This window comes from Gopherus evgoodei, chromosome 3 (genome assembly GCF_007399415.2).
Source record: "Gopherus evgoodei ecotype Sinaloan lineage chromosome 3, rGopEvg1_v1.p, whole genome shotgun sequence".
Classification (NCBI taxonomy): Eukaryota; Metazoa; Chordata; order Testudines; family Testudinidae; genus Gopherus; species Gopherus evgoodei.
The window spans coordinates 79135120-79157183 of NC_044324.1; the positions used below are offsets into that span (position 1 = coordinate 79135120).

Genomic DNA, 22064 nt, shown 5'->3' on the forward strand with positions numbered 1-22064 from the left:
TTAAATCAACAGTTACAACGGGTTTGTTTTCAAGATTAATGCTTGGTTTAACATTACCTTGATAACTAACTCATTGTAACAATTTTTACCTTGATATAAACCTAACTTCTTAGTCGGACAATAAAGCAGTCAGTAACATCTCCATTTGTTTCCTTCACCTAAACACAATCTGTGTGTGTTTTATTTTTCAGGATTGAAGGTCTGAACATTTCTACTTTCTACAGTCCTTTTTATTGGTAAAAATGGCCCAAAAAAAGAACTTGAACAGAAACTATTTTGCAGTGTTCAGCAATTTACAGGAGCCAAGACTGCTGCTTAAACATTGAATCTAACTCTGGTGGAATTTAGAAGTAAAAAAGCAATTTACTCTGAAATTTACAACAAATTCCACTCACAGTAACCAAAGTTAGGGTATACTACAAATTTGGTTTGCTGCAGCTCATGCTAATCTTCAAAATAAATCTTGATTTCAAATAACTGACCAGCGATTCATTTCTAGTTTTCCTTGAACCAAACCACACACATACCTGGTCTTCGTTTTCTATTTTGTCACTCACATCCTTCTTGCCTTCCCCATCTCCAATACCACCTCCCTCATAATCATGGAACTCTGTTGCTCCCTCTCCTGCTGCATCCTCCATTAATTCTTTTGGCAGACAAAATCCCTAAAAAAGGGAAACATTTACTGATAAATAGTCAAAAATTAGTACTGACAGTAAAGACAGTATAAGTGAGTATTTTAAACAATAAGAACAAGAAGTGTTATACTTTGAGACCCATTTCCTTATATTGTCCCTACTCCTCCAGTACTTCTTCCTAGAAATATAGATGTATGCTAATTTGAATAAACCTGAGTAGAAATCAATTGTTTCATTAGCAATGAAAAGCTTAAAAAAAGACTCAAAATCTCTAAGCAGTCTCACATTTTTTGTTTGCATCCCATCCTGCATACTGTAAATCTACCATGCTGCTGCTACATGCAACCAAGAAATGAACCAGAAAATCCCTGAAATCTCTTGAAAATCAACAGAGAAAGCAAATTTTAGACATATGTAAGTCAATTCAAACTGTACTTACACAATGTGTACATTTACATTTAAGCCATTGCAGACTTTTGTCTACATTATGTACGATTAATATCAATCTAATAATTTCTCTAAAGATTCTTACCTTTTGCGTGAGCTCTGTAAATATACTGGTTAGAACAGAAAGCAATTTCCCAGTACTTCTGTGAGATGCCAAGGAAACAATGAGATAGAACAAGATAAGATCTGAATACTTGGAAAGCATGGGCATTAGGCGCACAAGTAAGTAGCAGGACTGATTGAAGAACTGCAAATTAAAGACAAGGGAAAAAGAGCTTCCAGTCATATAACTCCATCTACATTAAAATGAGTCCTCAGAAAGGGTAACAATACTGAAAACATCAATCCTTAAATCATGTTCTCCCTTGACTAACTAATGTGTCTGCACCATTTAGTTTAAAAGATGCATTTTAGAAACTCTCCATCCTGAAAAATGTATTGTAACTATCTAGTCTCAAGAAATAATTGTGTGGAGTGAAGTGACTTATTTTGTATTAAATAACTTAATTTTAAGCCTAAAAAAATACATGAATGTTTTTTTCCAGATACACAGCCAGTGGAGATATTTTACTTAAATTCCTTCTGTTCCTAGCGTTTTTTCTATCTTTCGCATTTCACAAAAGCTAAACGTTTCTTTCCCTACAAAAAGCAGAGGCTTGTCTTTAAGAACAGTTATTCGGCAGTAAGCTGGCATGTAAATCTACCTCGCACTAGTATGCTAGGCATTGACTGTCCACGTGGACTCTGCTACCATGCAATGGAAGTTCTGCAGTACACTTTGATCTGCCCTGTTTTCACACATCTTTCCAATTCTGAGGATAAATGCAGATAGGGTAGGTGGTGAGGCAGAGACAGTAAATATCTGTGAACCCATGTTCAAATCTTCCTCCCTTGGGACCACAATACAAATAGAAGGGGAAGAATGAATTTACCTTGTGTTTGTCTGCTGTGCAATCCTCTCCATAAGATTTCAGTCCTTCCAGGAGTTCTGAAATGGCAGAAATTATTTTCTGCACATGCAGAGAACTCACATCAGCAAAGAGGTCTTCATCCAAGAGCTTAGTTAAAAGCCCTGACTTGAGTCTGTCAGCTGAGGCCTCCTCCTCTTTGACAGAAATACAGAAACGCAAAGTTACCAAAAACAGTCTCTAGACTCTCAAAGAAAGAAATCCACCAATTCCTAACCTTATCAAGTTTCATAGGTAGTTCCAATTAACATGAAATCTGTGATATTCAGTAACAGATGCTACTTAAATACAAGGGTAACCTAGGTGTGCATAACTTACACTCACAGACTTACCATCTTCCTCTGACCATTTTTCTTTCTCCTTTCCTTTTTCCTGTTTTCTCTCCGTTAAACACTGGATGGCATACAGGACAACATGAATGGCAGTTTCTACTTGCACAGAGAAATGTTCTACAAACCCATCCTCTGATTCTTGGTTCCCTTTTGAAACAAAATTGCCAGCTTAACATGGGAATGCATTAAATTTAAATGCATTATTAGTCATCATGTTTTCCTCATATACAGCACACATTGCTCTACATGATACATTGATGAGCACCTATTTAAATTTGGAGAGTTACACTTTTCCAGGGATAGACAACAGATGTTATTAGGGATGTGATGAAAGCTTCATTAAACAAAGAGAAGCAGAGCACTCAGACTTAAAAATTTGGGCAAGGAGGCATTTAATCAACCCTGCAGTTGTCCAGTGGTTCCAGCCCCAGCATCTGGGTTAAGATTTCGGTGTCCAATGCACATTGGACTAGTAGAGTCCAAAAGCATGGAAAGTTTAAAAGGACAGGTGCATCTGGGACCAACCAGAGAGATCTCTAAAAAGGTAGTGGGGGATTGTGTAGCAGTGAACCTCAAAAGTTTTAGCAAAGCATTCAAACTTTTCAGGGAGGTTTGCCCATCATTAAAAGAGACACTTGGAAAGATGACACAAGATATTGACAATTCTTTGGCTTGAAAAATACTTGCTCAAAGCAAGCTCACGGAAGACAACAGCTAAAAAAATAGTGCGTTAATTTTCTCCCACACTGTGCGAGTGAATATTTGTACTCATGGAATTATGGTGTGCATAGTGCAGACTGGCACTATGCAAGTTTCCTCATACATCCTTCCCAAAGTACTTTTCTTAATCCTACAACTACAAAATTAAGCAGACACTATAGACTACACAAGTTGTGTGATGACTTTGCAATGGACAAAAAGTTCAGACTAGACCAAACTAGTTTTACTGCACCCTAGGCACATTTCAGCTCAGATGTCCTGAATTCTCATTTAAATTTCAAGACTTAGAGGAGCAGTCCTTACCACCACAGTCTGAAGTCAAACCGAGAAGCTGGGTTTTCCAGGTAGTGAAGTCTGCAGCAGTTTTATTAACTTCCGCTTGGATGTATTCTAGGGTCTTGATTAATGCGATCTGCTTTGTGGACTTCCTACCTTCCATCCCTTGAAGAACATATATGGACTCTATGCTCTGCAACTGAGTTGAGACTTTCAACAAACAGCTCAGCCCTGAACTGCAAACTTCAAAATCTTTCCTATAAGAAGAAAGAAATGGCATAATACTGAAAGAAACACACATTTAAAATTATGCCTTTACTCTTTAAAATGGAGATTACTTTATTTCCTAATGGAATAAAAGTCATGGAAACAAGCACTTATACCACCCATACAAAGTATAATATTGCTTAAAGGGGACCTGAAAAGGACAGATGGAGTATGTACTGCTTTGCTTTTCCGTGATGAATAAAAAAGCTTGAAATGGTGGTGGTGGTTTGAGGTGTTGTTTTGGTTTTTTTTTTAAACTATAAAAAATCTACTTGTATTTTTACATTAGAAATTCATGCCTTGTCTAAATTGGAACTATAGGCACAACAGGAGAACCAGTGGGATGATAACACTGGAAACCAGAGACAAACGCTGAGCAACAGAGTGCAAGGAATTTTTGGTTGGATTATTTAAAAGAATTTGTTTGGTTTTGTTAACTATTTAACTCAAACTACAGAGAAACACTTAGCAGGAGAAGAAATCTTTGTTAAAAATTCAACAAGCCTGCCTCTTTCACTTAAGGATGTGGGACGTCCCCATTTCAATTTGAGATTACCAACAAGTACTCCAGAAAAATCAGGAAAGTACAGATTTGACATCCCAAATATTTCTAAAGTTAAAAGTAAGCAGGAAAGAAGTATATCTTTCAGATTCTTAAAAAGTATTTCAAATTGCAGCAATATTGGCAAGCTTTTTAATTTACTTCCCGGGTATATTGTTAAATCTTATGAATTTCCAAATGCACAGGAAGTGTTTCAATTCTATGCATGCACACAACTCACCAGGAATAAAATAAGGTCTCACAAGACTGTTGTCTTATTCTGTCTATATCTGCTTTCACGGCCTTAATCTCTGCGAGCATCTCAGTCACTCTTGCAGACAACTGCTGCCACAACTGATCCTGTTTTCGCATCCTGCATCCAGAGGGTAGTTGTTCTGCAGCCACTGGAGATAGGTATTTTAGCTCTGATTGGATTAGATCAGGTATTCCCATCTGGGCATTTTCCAGATTCTGTTCAGTTCCTTTACATTGGGGAACGTTTGTTTTCATATCCGTCCTTACACCATGACTACAGATTAAAGACTGTTCTCTTGGGCAGCACTGTACAAACCAAGATAGCTGCTCAATGACCATCACACATTGCATGGCAAGATGTTGCAGTCTCTCAGTCCACTGCTGAATACTATCTTGAGGAGGAAAGGCTACATTATAGTCTCTAGTAATATTCATCCTTGAATCAATCTCCTGTACACAACTTAGGAGATTCCTGTTTAGAAGAGTCATACAAGAAGAAAGGTTAAAAAGACTTTTTATTCAAATATGGAATAGCATTTCCTTAAAGTAGAATCTTAGAATATAAAATCAGAAGTATGTAAAATATTGTTATAATATCACTCTTCCCATCCAGATACAAATAACTTTTATTAAAGAACATTTAGGATATTTTTAATTATTTCAATATATTTTCTGATTGATTTGCAATAATCTCTTTAAAGATAGAAAATGAAGCTCCTCCTCCCCATTTTGTACACACGAGTTTCTTGAGGTCCTCCTTATCAAAATACTCCAGGTTTATTAAAAACAAATAAGATTAACAAGCTCCCTGGCCTACATTCAATTATTCCTCACTTTCTTCCACTATTTAAAGTGGATAAATCCTACCAAGCCAGCATTTTCCAGAGAGAAAGCTCATGAAAAATGATCACTTGAACCTGCCATAAATTTCAAGTGACAGCAATGCAGCTAAATATCTCTGCATACTTTATATAGTCAGACTATTGCAATGAATTATGTGAAGTACAGAAAAATATCAATAAATATTTACACTGCAGTAGCACCAAAAGGCTCTAATTCAGATTGGGAGTCATACAAAAACCTAAGAGAACAGTCCCTAACTCATCATAGACAGTTCTATAGTGTTACAGAAAGAATTTGTGGGTGCATGAGCAAGACAGTGGAATTGGCAGGGATATCAGTAAGTCATCCAGAAGTGACTGAGCACGGAATAAAATGGCTAAAGACAAGGTATTTATTGTGCACTGGTGATCATTTTTTTCAGCCCAAGAGATGTAAACCCCTACAAACTAACTATCCAACTATACAAGATTTTTCTTTTAAACTCTGCTGAGGTTTCTGTATTTTCACTTAGAGAGTCATGTATTACTCCTGGGGGAATTCTGCACATCTGCAGATGCACAGAATTAATCTGTCCCACATAATTCCCACCTCGCCCCTGCATAAAAAGCGTTCTGCTGAGTACTGCAGTTCCACCTTTTGCCCACCATAGGCCACTGTTGCTCCAGAACAGCCAGCTGCACAGCACTTCAGGGGCAGAATATATTTTCTGTGGGGGAAAAAAACCTGTAGGGGAATTCTGCAGCACTAGAATGCTTGCCGATCGATTTACTGTGTCTTCATCAGACCTGTAAATCAAGAGTGCCGATCTACTGGTAAGTATAGACACGCTCTGAGACTTCCTCAGCAGCTAGCTCACACAATCTCTGTCTCTGTTACACTCATCCCCCACACACATTCTGTCTCTCCCTCTCCCCCTACCCCATCTCTGCAGGGTGGGAGGGGGAGACAAGGCTCAGGACAGAGCAGGAGAGCTTTCAGTGAGTGCCTTAAAGAGAGAGCGCACTGCGTCTTTCAGAAACTTCCCCAGCACGCACACAGTCTCTGTCTCACACTCACTTCCCAAGACATACTTATATTATTATTGTTGTTACTCCTTGGTACTTTATAAGAAGGCATTACTGGGTAAGACCAAAGGTCCATCTAGCCCAATATCCTGTCTTCTAGCCAATGCCAGTGGCCCCAGAGGGAATGAACAGAACACATAATCATCAAGTGATCCATCCCGTCGCTCATTCCCAGGTTCTGGCAAACAGAGGCTAGGGACACCATCCCCGCCCATCCTGGCTAATAGCCATTGATGGACCTATCCTCCGTCAATATACCTTGTTCTTTTTTGAATCCTGTTATACTCCTGGCCTTCACAACATTCTCTGGCAAGGAGTTCCACAGGTTAACTATGCGTTGTGTGAAAAAATACTTCCTTTTGTTTGTTTTAAACCTGCTGCCTATTAATTTTATTTGGTGGCCCCTAGTTCGTGTGTTATGAGGAGCACTTCCTGCAATGCACATATATCCTCTGTAATTTTATTCTTTCAAAGTGTGTTATTTTAGTTTTTTGACTGGTCCATGCATTTCATAATTTTTATTTCTCTCTTACACTTAAATTTAAATTCTTTGAGTAGTGATCTCTAAAATGCCTAGCCTGTCCTGCCTGGAGTAATTATCCCTATTGGTAACTTTTAAAAAAATATATATTATATCTAGGTTTTTTGTTTCTACTGGTGGGGCATATTCTCGTATTACCTCGGTGCACATAACAAAATTAATCCTGCCCATGGATGGAAAAAATAACATTGTTCAGGAGCTAGTGGTGTGACGGCGTTGAGCCTAGGGGTAGCGGGGCTGCAGGAAAACATGGGGATCAGGGGTTTGGGGAAAGGGGCGGTTGTGCCTGACTGAATGGGAGAGGCTTGGGATCAGGGTTTGCATGGGGAATGCTTCCTAACTCCCTAACAATCCTCCTCCCCACCAAACCTTCTCCCACCCACACCCAAAACCCTCCAGGTTCACTCCCAGGCTCTTTCCCTCTCCCTCAGTTCCTCCATTACCCCTGACTCCCCTAAGTGTTTGCACTGCTTCTGACAAGTGCAGGAAATATAGTTTTGTACTGTAATTTAAATGAATTACTCAAAGTTCAATATTAATATGCCTATTTGTCAAAAAAAGTTAGAAATTTTTTTTTGGTCTGTATTGTTACAGACATACTTGCTGACAGATATTTTGAAATAAATTACCACAATAATTGAAACTGGTATGATTGTATTGTGTTATTTTGACAAAATATGCAGAATTTAATTTTTTGGTGCAGAATTCCCCCAGGAGTAATGTTTGTCAGCCACTTGCTGGCCAATTAAATTTCCCAAAAACTTGACAAGCTAAGATACAAGTTAAACAAACTTAAGTCCAATCACAAGGCACTATCACTAACAAATGGCTTCTGTTTGACAAATCAAAGGATTTTGATATAGTTTTGTAGTGTGATTCTTTTCTGGTCTTCAGTTGTGTAGGTCTCTGATTTCTCTTAAATGTTTTGATTCTTGGTAGGCTACTCATTTACTAAATTTTCAATCTACTTGCCCAGATTTGAGCTCAGTTGTGACTCTTGCTCCACATTTTAATTCCAGAAGGTGGAGCTGTTAGTCTACTGAATTAAACACATTAATATTATGTTGGTCTGAAATTGATCTGTGCACTGAGAGGGGGAACAAATGTGGTCTAACCACATTTCTTTTCCTTTTATTTGAGATATCAGACACATAGGCAAAAAATAAAAAACGGAAGAGAAAGCTATTCCTTTTATCATGCAATTTTCCATTCTTTTATAAATTTAAATATTTAGAGTCAACTTCACCATTTTAAAATAAGGCTATACTAATAAAATGTGAGATACCTCAGTATTATCCATTGTTCTGTCAAGGCAGTGAGTGAGCTCCTCTGCTTAACAAGCGTCTTCATAAGGTGTGCAGTGAATCCTTTACATCTATCAATGCTACCTAGTCCAATTTCCTGAAGAGAGGCGGCAGAGCAAGCAAAGGTGACTAAAACTGTGTTCAATTACATCACACTGCCTTGGACTGTGAGATCTAACAAGATCACATGCAAAACAGCATCAGGCTTAGTCAGTGCTTGGATGAGGGAATACCTGGAAAGCCTCAGGTACTGCAGAAGGTGGTGCTGATTTAACAGGAACCATTCTTTCCCCTTTCAATACTAAACTAAAACCCACACAAGGTATAGGCACTTTGCTGTTGAAGGTGCTATCTTTTGCATGAGACACAGAATGGAGGCTCTGACCAAGTCTGATCATTATATATCCCAGAGCACTTTTCATGAAAGTAGAAATATCAATGCTATTGTACTGACCAAATTTCACACAGGATAATTTGGATTTTGTCCACCTAAAATTTTCCACAGTACAAGAAAGGCTAATGGGATTCCAGTATATGTACAATGCAATAAGCAATTTGGGATGAAAGATGCTGTATATACAATATAGATTATTAAATAACATCTCTAGTTATTTTTTAAGTTATATTCACAAAGCCAGAGATTCTCAATAGTTTTAAATCACTAAGTTGGAATGCTGTCCCCAAACCAGATTTTAAATAAACATAGATCTTCTATGACTGTGACTCAACTCAGAATCAGAAAATCCAAACTTCAAGTTCAAAGCGGTAAAATAAAATTCAGATAAAAACCATTCTCCATTTTTGCTTGCTGTTACTCCTTTACCTTGGCAGGTGCTAATAATGCTGTCTGAAGCCTAGAGTGGCGTGCAAGAGATCGATAGAAGTACTTTTGGCATCCATCCCAGACAGAAGAAATCTCTGTCAGCAACCTGAAAGAATATGAATGTCTGACTTTAAAGATACAGAACGTCAGGATCCTGGAAGGGTTAACAGCAGGCCTGGTATCACCAAGCTTAAAGAAGCTGGATTTATCTGTGCATTTATCCAACAATTTTTCTGCAACTTTATTAAATAAATAATCATATAAGTAAACAAAGTTTTTCAGTTCCTCCATGGCTGTTCTATGGGAAAAAAATACTAAAAAATTGAAGCTACTGAAGAATCTGAGTAGCAACTATAATTGAGACTTGAGGTGATCCAACTCATCCCTATGTCACATTCCAAAATCACTCCACAATTTAAAGAGACACTAAGTTGGAATTTTTTAAAATGACTAAGGCTATAGCTACACTACAGACAGTTGTGCTGTTACAGCCGTGCCGCTAAAAGCCACACAGTGTAGCGGCTGTTTGTTGGCAGGAGAGGCTCTCCTGCCGACAAAAAACATCCACCCCCCACCAGCACCAGCAGCTTTATCAGCAGCAGGAGAGTGCTCTTGCCAACAAAGCCCTGTTCACACCGGTGCGTTTTGTCAGTAAAATTTCTGATGTTCAGTGGGATGGGGGAGGGGTTTTAAACACCTCTAAAAGACAAAAGTTTTGCCGACGAAGTGTCAGTGTAGACCAGTGGTCCCCAACCTTTTTGTCTGGTGGGTGCCAGACGAAGGACCATGGCAGCGGTGGAGCATCCGTCGAAATGCCGCCAAATTTCTGCGGCATTTTGGCGGCGACGCCTCTTGATGACGTTGCTTGTCGGTGGCAAACGTCATCGTCGAGAGACGTTGCCGCTGAAATGCCGCAGAAATTCGGCGGCATTTCGGCAGATGCTTCACCACTGGCCAGGACGTGGGCACCGCGTTGGGGACCCCTTGTGTAGACATACCTGTAGTCTAGATTCCAGTACAGAACTCTTTGTCCTTATTTTGTTGTTGAGAAAGTAAAATTATAAACAAACCCTTACATTTGGGAGGGATATAAACCCTCATGCTTCAGGACATAAGATGTCTGACCGAGGGGTTTATGAAAAATGCTTCCCTATGGGCAGGTTAATCCATAACTCCCTGCTTTGGAGACCTTGCATCTTCCTCTCAAACATTTGTTGGAGACAGGAAACTAGCCTAGATGGACCACTGGCTTGATCTGGAAAAGGAATTCAGCCAAGAGTCATAGATCATTAGGGTTGGAAGGGACCTAATGATCATCTAAGTCCAACCTCCTGCTCAAAGCAGGACCAATCTCCAAGTGGCCCCCTCAAGGACTGAACTCACAACCCTGGGTTTAGCAGGCCAATGCTCAAACCAATTCCTATGGTTCTAAATTCCTAAACATTCGTTAAAAAAAGTTAAGTGTTTTTCTGCTTCCATTTTGATTGAAAAATATTTTCCCCTCAAGTGTTTTTAGTTATAGTAAAATAGTAGGTGGTACTACAATAGGAATAATATTTTCAGTGGTTTACTGACCATATAATTAAAGTAAAAGTAATTCATACATGTAAGAAAAAAAAAAACCAAACCTATAAATAATCCAGAAAGACTAGGCAGAACAAGTCATTCCAGATGCACTTCATTTTGTAAGTTATGTTGATGGTTAATATTACAATCCAAAAGTATAAAATGCTAAGTACGTACTTGGCATCCAATTCATGTGTGCAGTTGACTAGGGCTAGTGCACTGTGTAAATCCAAGGGGTGCAGGCAAAGCATATCCTGAGGGTCTTTTGAACGAGACCAAGCAAGGCCTTTTCGATATGACAAACCTAGAAAGGCATTTAAAAAAAAACAAACAAAAAAACCTCACTTATACCATGTCTTCATGCTCTGGTACTTTGTTATACAGTATGAGACCTAGTCAGTACCAATTTTGCTAACACACACAAAAGGTTTTTTTGTGAGGCTAACAGCCCTTTAGGCAACCATACGTTAGTAGCTAATTCAAGATCATGATGGAGAAACACACAGATAAGTACTAAATGAAGACGAGTAGACATTAACCTTAGGGGTGATTTGAAAATGGGAAGAGTAGTAAAACAAAGAAGAAGCAAACCAAAAAACATGCATCTGAAAGGCAAAAACTGAAGTGTCAAATAAAACCAGGGACAAAGACAATCAGTCTTAACCCAGTTCAAAACATCTGCTGAATAACAGGGTGAAGTATAATGTTGCTTTCACACAAGCCAACTTAAATAGTACTTTCAAAGCACTTATGAATTTAATTTTTATAATCACATAAGTATTATATCATAGCATCAAATAAATTCAAGTCACAACAGCAAGTCACATATACCAAGTTTTCAAACAAAACTGAGAATAACCACGGCAGCAAGCACGCAGCACTTTCCCCATCTTACGTGAGGAAACTAAAGCACAGAAAGGTTAAATTCCCATGGTGTTGCAGTGGTAGAGGCAGAAATAGAACCCATGTGTAATGGCCAGGCCAGTGCCCTACCTACCAGACACTACCACCTGCCTACAACATTACATCCATTGACCAGCAACCTTTTTGCAAAGTATCTATTTCATTAGAGTTATCACAGACCACTATCAAAAGCAGAAAGTCCATCTATGGGGACACATTCCACTTAGAGCCATTCATGTGTATGGCTATCTAAATAAAACTGATCCTGGTATTCTGGGAACTACTTACACAATAGGCCCTGAGAAATGCTCTCTCAAGTATTGCCAACACATAAAAATCATGAGTCAAGCCCCTCAGAAGTAATCATGAGATTTTAAAAATAATACATTTAATGATTTTCACTTGCCTTCTGGTCTGAGCCTTTAGGGCGCACTTTAGTGACTCAATAATATCACACTTTCAAGGTTCTCTCTGCAACTATCAGGCCTATGAACTTAACTTTTTTTAAATGAAAGTTGAGAATCTCACCTAACCACATGCCTCTAGAAGCTGAGGCTTTAAAAAGAGACACCACATAAGACTCATGATAAAAAATACACAAGAGTTAAAATACACACACACTGTGACTTGCAAACCTATGTTTCTGACTAGAGATTGGCAGAACAGGGACAAGGGAAAAGAAAATGTTGACAACAGCCATCCATTGTGGCCTATTACACAGTATTTAAAGTTTACCACCCATAGTCACAGGTAAGGTAAAAAACAGGTAAAGTGTCAGGGCATTAAACTGGGCAATCAGTCAGTCGATCTATAAAGTCACTTACTGTAAACACAGTTACTCAGCCAAGAGATGGGCAAGAAAGACTTGGGTAGGATATAAGGCTGGGAAAAAGCTGAGGTTTAAAAAAGCTTCAGGAAGCTGTTGAGAAGGCTGCTGGGATCTGAGGGACAGTAAAACAATGACCAAGCTAAGAGAGGCCACTGAGAAGTATTTGCTTGTGTGGAGGTTACACATTTTGGTAATTTCAGTGATCTAGGACAGCTTATGAAAAGGAGTCAATATGACAAGAATGGAAACAGTGCTGGACCAGTAGCTTTGGAGCTCTCCATTTATCTTTAAAACTTCCTGCACTGCCTTTCTAACATGCCTTAACATGTTCTTAAGGGACCACTTCCCCAGGCAAGCAGTTTAGCCTTCATGTCCATTCATTCCTTAGCTTCTCTACCAATACTAGCCACTGAAATGTAGGCCCTTTTTCACTAGGGATGAGACTGGAATCACCAACTCATTTCACATTAGCTTTGAATCAGTGAATGGGTACCGAGTCCCCTCACACTTCTAAAGTAGGACAGTGACCCCTAACTAAATATTCTGAATAAATGCTTTGAAATAGAGATCATATTGCATATAATGTAATGCAACACAATTGAATGGAAAGACTGTTCTAATAATCCTGACTGACACCAAAATATTGAAGCTTTGATACACAAATCCAAAACAGTTCAATACAAGTTTACATGCTCGTGAAATTATTATGCACGATGCCTCAATCTGGAGAATGAAACTGATATCACTGTGTGTGTGTTTATTAGCAAAAGTACTCTATCCTACATCTTCTGAATTTTTAACCCAACCACATTTAAAGTAAATCTCACCTGTTTTAGTAAGGCTTTTAAAGAGATCTGATAAGGCCCGTTGTTTCTGCATAAGAATATGTTTGACCTCTGACTTCTGCTTTTCCTTACTGGCAGCCTGATTAACTGTTAAGTTCCGCAGTTCAAGCACAGAGACAATGATATCACCGTATGGGAGGACAGTAGAAGGAGAGAGACTTGGAACCTCAACATGCATAAACTAATTATGGAAAGGATCTATATACATAGCTGATTAAGAAAATGCTCTTAGATTTTTTTGGTCACGCAGTCATGTGTTTCCAATACTCCCCTGTAAACTGCTCAAGACTCTCCACCAGGTCTAGAAATGAGTTCTTCTTCATAAGAGTTGCACACAACATCTTCATTCGCTTCGTGAGCTTGGGCAAACGACACTGAAGAGATTCTGTATCAAACATAACTCCACCATAGCATTTTTCTGATAGCACAGTCTGTGAAAATGGAAGAAATCAGCATCCATACCACATACAGCTCCACATGGATCATAGCTAAGGCTAAGATTATGTCACAGAGTCTGTGACTTCCATAACATTTTCCTCTTCAGCCCCAGGGTGGTGGGGCTGGAGCTGGCAGCAAGCGGGCGCCTGGAGCTCTAAGCCCTGCGGGTGATGGGGGCCCCTCAGCTCCCAGCCACCATAGGCGGGTGAGGACCCCAGAGCTCTGAGCCATTGTGGACGATGGGGAAACTTGAAGCTTTCAGCCACCGCAGGAGGCTGGAGACCCAGAGCTCCAAGCCGCTGGCTCCAGAACTCTCAGTTGTCGCAGGTGGCATGGGGGACCCTGATTCTGAGCCACTGGTCCTGGAGCTCTGAGCCACCATAGTGGGTGGGGGCCCTCGCAGCTCCCAGCCACTGTGGGTGCTGAGGGGATGCCGAAGCTGTGGGTGGGTGGGTGCTGGACTGCCCTTCCTTCCCCAGGGTTCCAGGAGCAATGGATTCTTCCAAAAAGTGTGGGGGGGGTCACTAGGCTCACCCCCTCCATAGCCCCACCCCTTTCCCTCCAAGGCCCCATCCAGGCTAGAGCTGAGCTGAGGAGTCTGGGCCCCTCCATGTGCCCTGGGTGAGGGGCCAAGAGCAGCCCCTGGCCCGTATTCCGCCCCCCTGTGTCCCCAGCCCAGGGCAGGTACAGGGTCCACACCTCCTCACAGCTGCCCACGCAGCTCTTAACCTGACCTGACTCTGGCTTGGGCGGGGTAAGGGCCTCAGGAGCCGAACAGCTGGGTCACGGTAAGAGCCGCCCAGGCAGCTGTGAGGAGCCGCAGACCCTCCACCTGCCCTGGAAGGGGGACCAGGACACAGGCTGCTCTTGGGCTCTCCCACCATGGGCAGGTGGAGCATGTGGCTCCTCACAACTATCCATGCTTCCTGGGCTTCTCTTACCTGGACTGGGCTCCAGATACCAGCCTGGATGGGGGGTAGGGCCTCGGGGGGGGGGGGGGGGGAGGCAGGCAGCCACACCCATCCACTTTCAAAACTGGGAGGGGCCATGGCCCCTTGCTGCCCACCCCCATCTGTGATTTTTACTAAAAATATCCATGACAAAATCTAACCTTATTCATAGCAACTTACTGTAAATCATTACTAAAGCTCCACATACAGCTGAAACCCAAAACATTTTATATCTAATCGGTATATAGTTCAAAAGTCTTGTGTAATTGAATTCAGTATTTTGATTAAGCCACATTTTGTCCACACCAACACTGGGGTAAGTTGCAATATAAATCTCTGTTTCTCAATCCACAAGCCAAGGATAACCCTACTTATTACCCCCACACTGAAAGACTGAGAGGTTTAATTGGTATCTGCAAACAGCTTTAAAGATATTCAGATGGAGGCTAAAAGTTAACTGCAAAGTAGCATAATTATAAACCACAGAGTGTCCGGAGTAATCCCCTGGGCTGGTTAACAGTTATTCCTCAGGGCTTTCTCAACTCGTTTATCGCTTGCTGTGGTTGTTTCATTCTCTCCAGGACAGAATTATCTCCATCATTAAAATCGTAAAACGAGCTAACAGTTGATAATCAGCAACAGTATATGCTTCTACTGCAAGGAATACAATAACGTAAAAGTGACCACGTTAGAATTGTATCAGATCCCCTCCCAGATTGCCATACTGAAGTAACAATGCAAGGACAGAGAGAAAAGAAAAAAAAAAAAAATCGCACACTTTCCCAGAGTGAAGAAATCGAACAGAACTGCCAGATGGAAATATCTGAGCCAATTTCATCTAAGCTAATATTCTCAGGAATTTCAGTTAGATTTTATTTATTAATTGTATGTATTTAATTATAAGATTATTAACCCTTAAAACACTAATAACTTCAATGGGAACATGTATCTTTTTCAGAATGTAAACAGGATAACTTCCCCTCTTGGCTGGATTACATGCTAATAGAATTTAGAGCTGAATTCAGGAGGGCTAAGAGTTATCAATGTATTTGAATCAGAAATCCTCCTCCTCACCTAATACCACAGTACTTTCAGACAGAAAGGCAAAATAAGCTGTCTTCCCTGTCACTGTTATTGTATTGACTAGGTAGGTAAAAGACTACCACAGCCAATGCCTGAGTACCTGGAGACAAATGTACACATCCACTGACAGATCTTAACTGTAAAAGCAGCAAAGAACCCTGTGGCACCTTATAGGCTAACAGACGTTTTGGAGCATGAGCTTTCGTGGGTGAATACCCACTTCGTCAGTGCATGTCGACATGCATCTGACGAAGTGAGTATTCACCCACGAAAGCTCATGCTCCAAAACGTCTGTTAGCCTATAAGGTACCACAGGGTTCTTTGCTGCTTTTACAGATCCAGACTAACACGACTACCCTCAGATCTTAACTGGAATACAGATTACTCTGCATGGCAAAGCTTACTGTGCAGTACTGACGCTAAGCATATTCATTGCATTCCCATCCCTCTTGACCCACATTTTATCACACAAATCACAACTGAGACATAAGACATACTTTAAAAAACTTTGACAACACTCAAAAGAAGAGGCTTTTGTCACTCACTTGGCTTTTGTCACTCACTTGGCTTTGTCATATAAAAACCAAATCAACATTCAAATCAGAATGCAAAACATATCCTGTTTGTAATTAGAATAAGAAGTTGCGCATACCTGGGCAGCGTCTGTTCTAGCAGACAAAGTTTTTCTTAGTATGCTGTTCAACCTTTTGAACTTTAGTCTCTTTGGCTCTCAGACTCTTCCTGCCTCTCCAAGCAGTCTAGCACTTCTTCTTTATCCTCTCACCAGGGGCAGGTTGACAGGGGCTCCTTCAGACAGATTCAAACTTCTTCTGAATTTAAAGAGGTGTCCTAATCACCAAAAAAAAAAACAACCCACAAGATTATAAACGTTCGTCTTCTTGAAGTTTTCTTATATTCTGCGAGCAGATATGGTTCTATGGCACAAATGAAACCCCAGTGATATAACAAGCTCAGTGCTGAGACAGAATCCAACCAGTAGGAGTTAGAAATACAGTATGTGCATACACAGTCTATCACACTGGATCCCAAAATGTTCCCTTCTTCCAAAATTTCCATGTTACCTGGTGTCTTCTCCACAGATTGTTTTATAGGCCCAGAAGCTGACATCATTCCACTAGAAATTTTCACAAATTCCTACAACAGAAGAGAAACTGCTAATGAAATATTCCTTAAAAATACAATGCTTTTAAATGCAAATACTGCAATCACAAAAAAAAGGATGCGTTAAGCTGCGCTGACAGCCCCAAATAGCAAGGCATTCATATCACTTCTGGCTAGTGTACACATTTGTGCTGGAAGTGCTGCACAGACAACATGGTTAGATCCATATGGGCCTCACTCTGCTTTAATCTCTCTGGTTAAGTGGAACTGACTAACCCAGACAAAAACTACAACCAACCCTCCCACTCAGCTAATTTTCACACAAGGTGAAATGTGAGGAAGGCTTCCATAGGAATTTCAGTAACCAGTAGAACTATTCAGTACAGTTCAAACAATGACACCTGCCTTCCACTGTTCCTTCGGACAATTCAGCACATAGTCTGAGGAAAGCTTCTATTCTTACCTTAAGTTCTTTTTTCTATAGGCTGACGAAGTTCAGTGATCCTGGCCTGTACACATTCTGAAAACTGCTTGTAATAATTATATAGGTTCCAAAGAATGCTGCACAGCACATCTGGAAGAGAACAGAGCTGTAACAACAAGCTTCTTTCAAAGATAGCATGTTTCTTCAATATCAACATCCATCTCTTTGGATTCATGAAACCCAGCAATACTGATAGAAATACTACTGAAAAGGCAGGGCAGCAGGCACTACAGTAAGTGAGCTGTATGTTGCACCTGCGGGCTCTTGTAATCAGTTTCCAGTGTCTGGAATCTATGGATAGTTTATTGCTCTAAAGAACAAGTTATAGCCCCATTTACAAATGATAAAAAAGTACTTACCCCTTTCCTTCTACTTGAGGCATTAGCAGGACATGACAGTGGAAAACCAACAGTGCTTGAAGTCGTGTATGATAATTCCCCCAAGGAGATCCTTCAATAAAAGTTTGCAGTGTGTGGACCAGCAACTGTTAAGCTCAGCTGCTCATTGGTTTCTGTGATTTCATCAGGGTGGGATTTTAAGGAAGAAAAAAAAAATTCCAATTGAACATTTTCATTTGGCTGCTATAATCCGTATTGTGAGAGAATCCAAATCAGGATCTGGCTCCCTCAGGTTAGCTTCTGTTAGGGCTGTTGATTAATTGCAGTTAACTCACATGATTAACTCAAAAAAGGGAATCACGATTAAAAAAAATTAATCGCAATTAATTGCAGTTTTAATTGCACTTTTAAACAATAGTATACCAGTTGAAATGTATTAAATATTTTGGATGTTCTTCTACATTTTCATATATATTGTATTCTGTGTTGCAATTGAAACCAAAGTGTATATTATTTTATTATAAATATTTGCACTGTAAAAATAAATAGTATTTTTCAATTAACCTCACATAAGTACTGTAGTATAATCTCTGTCATGAAAGAGCAATTTACAAATGTAGATTTTGTTATATAGCTGCACTCAAAAACGAAACAATGTAAAACTTTAGAGCCTACAAGTCCACTCAGTCCTATTTCTTGTTCAGCCAATCGCTAAGACAAACAAGTTTGTTTATATTTATGGGAGATATGCTGCCCTCTTATTTACAATGTCACCAGAAAGTGAGAACAGGCAGTTGCATGACATTTTTGTAGCCGATATTACAAGGTATTCATGTGCCACATATTCTAACCATTTGTATGCCCCTTCGTGCTTCGGCCACCATTCCAGAGGACATGCTTCCATACTGATGACACTCTTTAAAAGAATATGCATTAATTACATTTGTGACTGAACTCCTTGAGAGACAATTGTATGTCCCCTGCTGTTTTACCCGCATTCTGCGTATATTTCATGCTATAGCAGTCAAGGATGATGACCCAGCACATGTTCATTTTAAGAGCACTTTCACTGCAGATTTGACAAAACAAAGAAGGTACCAATATGAGATTTCTAAAGATAGCTACAGCACTCGATCCAAGGTTTAAGAATCTGAAGCGCCTTTCAAAATCTGAGAGGGACAATGCTTGTGGAGCATGCTTTCAAAAGTCTTAAAAGAGCAGCAATCCAATGCAGAAACTACAAAACCCGAAACACCAAAAAAGAAAATCAACCTTCTGTTGGAGGCATCTAACTCAGATGATGAAAATGAACATGCATCGGTCTGTACTGCTTTGGATTGTTATTGAGCAGAACCCATCATCAGCATGGACACATGCCCCATGGAATGATGGTTGAAGCATGAAGGGACATATGAATCTTTAGTACATCTGGCACATAAATACATTGTGGCACCGACTACAACAGTGCCATGTGAATGCATGTCCTCACTTTCAGGTGACATCGTAAATAAGAAGCGGGCAGCATTATTTTCTGTAAATGTAAACAAACTTGTTTGTCTGAGCGATTGGCTGAACAAGAAGTAGGACTGAGTGGACTTGCAGGCTCTAAAATTTTACATTATTTTATTTCTGAATGCAGTTTTGGTTTTTTTTAACATAATTCTACATTTATAACTTCAACTTTGATTATAAAGAGATTGCACTATAGTATTTGTACTGGTGAAATTAAAAATACTATTTCTTTTGGTTTTTTTACAGTGCAAATATTTGTAATAAAAATAAACAAAGTGAGCACTGTACACTTTATATTTTATGTTATATAATTGAAATTAATATATTTCAAAATGTAGAAAACAGCCAACAATATTTAAATAAATAGTACTCTATTATTGTTTAACAATGCAATTAATCGTGATTAATCTTTTAAATTGCTTGACAGCCCTGGTTTTTGTATGAACCCAGGGAGAGAGATTCGCTGTCCTGAAAACACTTGCATTCTAATTTGAAACAAGCCACAACAATAGAAGGGAAAGAGGAAGATAAGTGGTAATAAGATCATATGATTGCAGAGGCCAGGTACATGCACAACTTGATGGTTCCAAATCATTTTTTATTTTCAATCTCTATGAATAAAATAATTCTCAACCATTCCAGACTACCTCACAATCTAGAGATCATCAGTTGTTCAGTTCCTTGTGGGCATCATAGCAGAGGCTGGTCTCAGACAAATTTGAAAGTGCTAAGGATGGTGGCTTAATGGAACCAGTATCAGGAGAGTATGCGAGGTGGTGGTAGGGAGAAGCAAAACCACTTTTCTGATTAAAAAAAATCAAGGGCTTGTTTTGAACAGTCCTAGAATCAATATAGCTGAGCTTGAACGGTAAATTCGGCATGAAAATATCCCTCTTTAAGGAGGGGAGTCCTTCCCTGCTGCAGAGGAAGTTACTTTTGCTTTTGCAGCTCTAGAAAATTGCATGCTGAGCATGTGCAGCTGTTTTACACTAAGCCTGTAAAGTAGACATCTGAGGACAGTTGCTGTGCATGCTATGTGACAAAATAACTGTAAAGTGTGCAGAGCTAACAGGCACTTTGTATGGTGTGCAGAAGAGAACACAGGTTATGAGCTCAACGTGCCTTCTGTGGCTGCAGAGAAAGACTCCCTCCTGCAGACCCCCCAGCTTAAAAATACCACTTAGTGTGATACATAATTGCTGAAGTTCTATTTCTAACTGGTCATTTATCACAGGCATTTTAGAGCAGCAGAACTGGGAAGGTGCCTGTACTAGAGAGAGTACACATTCCTATGAGATGTGTACTTAAGTGGCAGAAATAAATATGCAATACACATTGATTTTGAATAATAGTACGTGAACATGTACATTATTATAGCACATTCACTAAAGGGGCAGGAATTAAGGTTGTGTAGTATTTTCCAAGTGCCTAACTGTGCACCCTTAATTGATGGAGCTGTATTATACATTCTTAGTAGGATAATAGTTACCTCCTGTGCTCCTCTCAGTTTGCTCTTGCATGTACTTTTCAATCATCTGATGGATTGAGAACCAGTGCTTTGTGGATTTTTCTGTGTGCCGCTTCATAGTATTGTCCAGACTAACCGACCAGCAGCTGGAAACAGGGGGGGAGAGAAACCAAGGTAATTATTTATATACTGAAGACTCTAAAGTAGGGTGAACATTTGTTATTCCTTATTTCTGTCAAAATTAGGATTATTTTCAAGCAGAAAACTGAGTGTGTAAGAAAGATTACATAACAGGCAAAACTAACCACTTAAGTTCACAACTTTGTCACTACCACTTGAAGAAGAACCACCAATGCCACCACTAGCATCAGGGCTTAGGTATTTTGCCAGTCAGGTCTGAAAATATTTTTTGACCGCCCTGTCCCCCAGAATGGCTGAGCAAACAAACACCAAACAACCCCCAACCGACAGCAATGTGGCACTCAAGGCAACAACCCTGACTAGCGTGGTGGCAGACAATAGGAAAACATGATCCACATTCAGGGTGACGTGCTTCTGAAGATTCTGCATTAAAACTAATAACTTAAGATATGGAGACAACGGAGCATGACACTCAAGAAAGAAATGACGAACAGTAGGGAACTGACAATTCTTACTTTAACTCCAGTCTACGCCACCGGATGATCAACTGAGTGACCAAATCAAGATGTCTCCGCAAAGACAAAGCTCGACTTGCATTCTCCTCCCAGTCCTGAACGAGAGAAATTCCTCTTTATGGAAGACAAGAACTCGCACAAGAGAAAGAGGCATTAAGCATGACAGAACATTCCCCCTCCATTACCACACAGGCTCGTGTCCCATGTATTTGTGACCAGCACTGGATTTCACAAAAGGCTCTATGTTGGTTTTATTATAGTACCAACCCTTAGGTCACTGTATATCTTGCCACAGCCAATGATTTTACCTGCAGGTGAGCTATTAACTTGAGAAATTAAAATGGTTTCCTTTCCCCTCTTACCTGTGACTTTGCAAGCAGAATCTCTAAGCCGTTCAGGAACTTTGAGAGAGGACTGGAGAGTGGGAAGCTATGGATTCTGTCCATCACCACCAATAGCTGCAACAAGAAGTACGTAAGTGACAGATGGAGTTTCCAACTCAGAGTAGCTGGTCAACCCACATGCAACACTTGAGTTTGAGCTAATCTACATTCAAACAACATCAGTGCTCCCCTTTGGAAAAGAGAAAACCTTTTCATTTTAAAATGGCCTCTCCATTTTAGGATTTAGACCAGTGAAAGCCAATATTACACAACACATAAAAGCATCACACATTGGCCAAATATAAGAACTTCAGCCAACATTAATGCTTATGGCACTTTGCATCACTCTTCAGTGAACAGAATGGACTAGCTTCAGAGGGAGTCGCATCAAATCCTACCAGAGTGAAGCATTAGAGAAAGGAGAAGACCCTCACTGTTGAACAGAAGTTACTCTGGAAAACCTGGAGC

At 39.9% G+C, this 22064-nt stretch overlaps 1 protein-coding gene across 1 annotated transcript in view; it reads right to left on the reverse strand.

Annotated features, from left to right (window-relative positions):
• The window catches only part of MDN1 (midasin AAA ATPase 1), a 173557-nt gene that overhangs the window by 19119 nt on the left and 132374 nt on the right, over nt 1-22064 (reverse strand). Inside the window, 21 exon segments of the mRNA XM_030558327.1 lie at nt 528-665; nt 1171-1332; nt 2018-2190; nt 2386-2532; nt 3409-3638; nt 4431-4916; nt 8178-8293; nt 9020-9125; nt 10763-10889; nt 13145-13292; nt 13435-13593; nt 16286-16357; nt 16360-16412; nt 16415-16463; nt 16660-16788; nt 17226-17329; nt 17600-17731; nt 19123-19134; nt 20579-20703; nt 21214-21308; nt 21576-21671. Of these exon segments, the coding sequence (XP_030414187.1) occupies nt 528-665; nt 1171-1332; nt 2018-2190; nt 2386-2532; nt 3409-3638; nt 4431-4916; nt 8178-8293; nt 9020-9125; nt 10763-10889; nt 13145-13292; nt 13435-13593; nt 16286-16357; nt 16360-16412; nt 16415-16463; nt 16660-16788; nt 17226-17329; nt 17600-17731; nt 19123-19134; nt 20579-20703; nt 21214-21308; nt 21576-21671 (2859 nt within the window).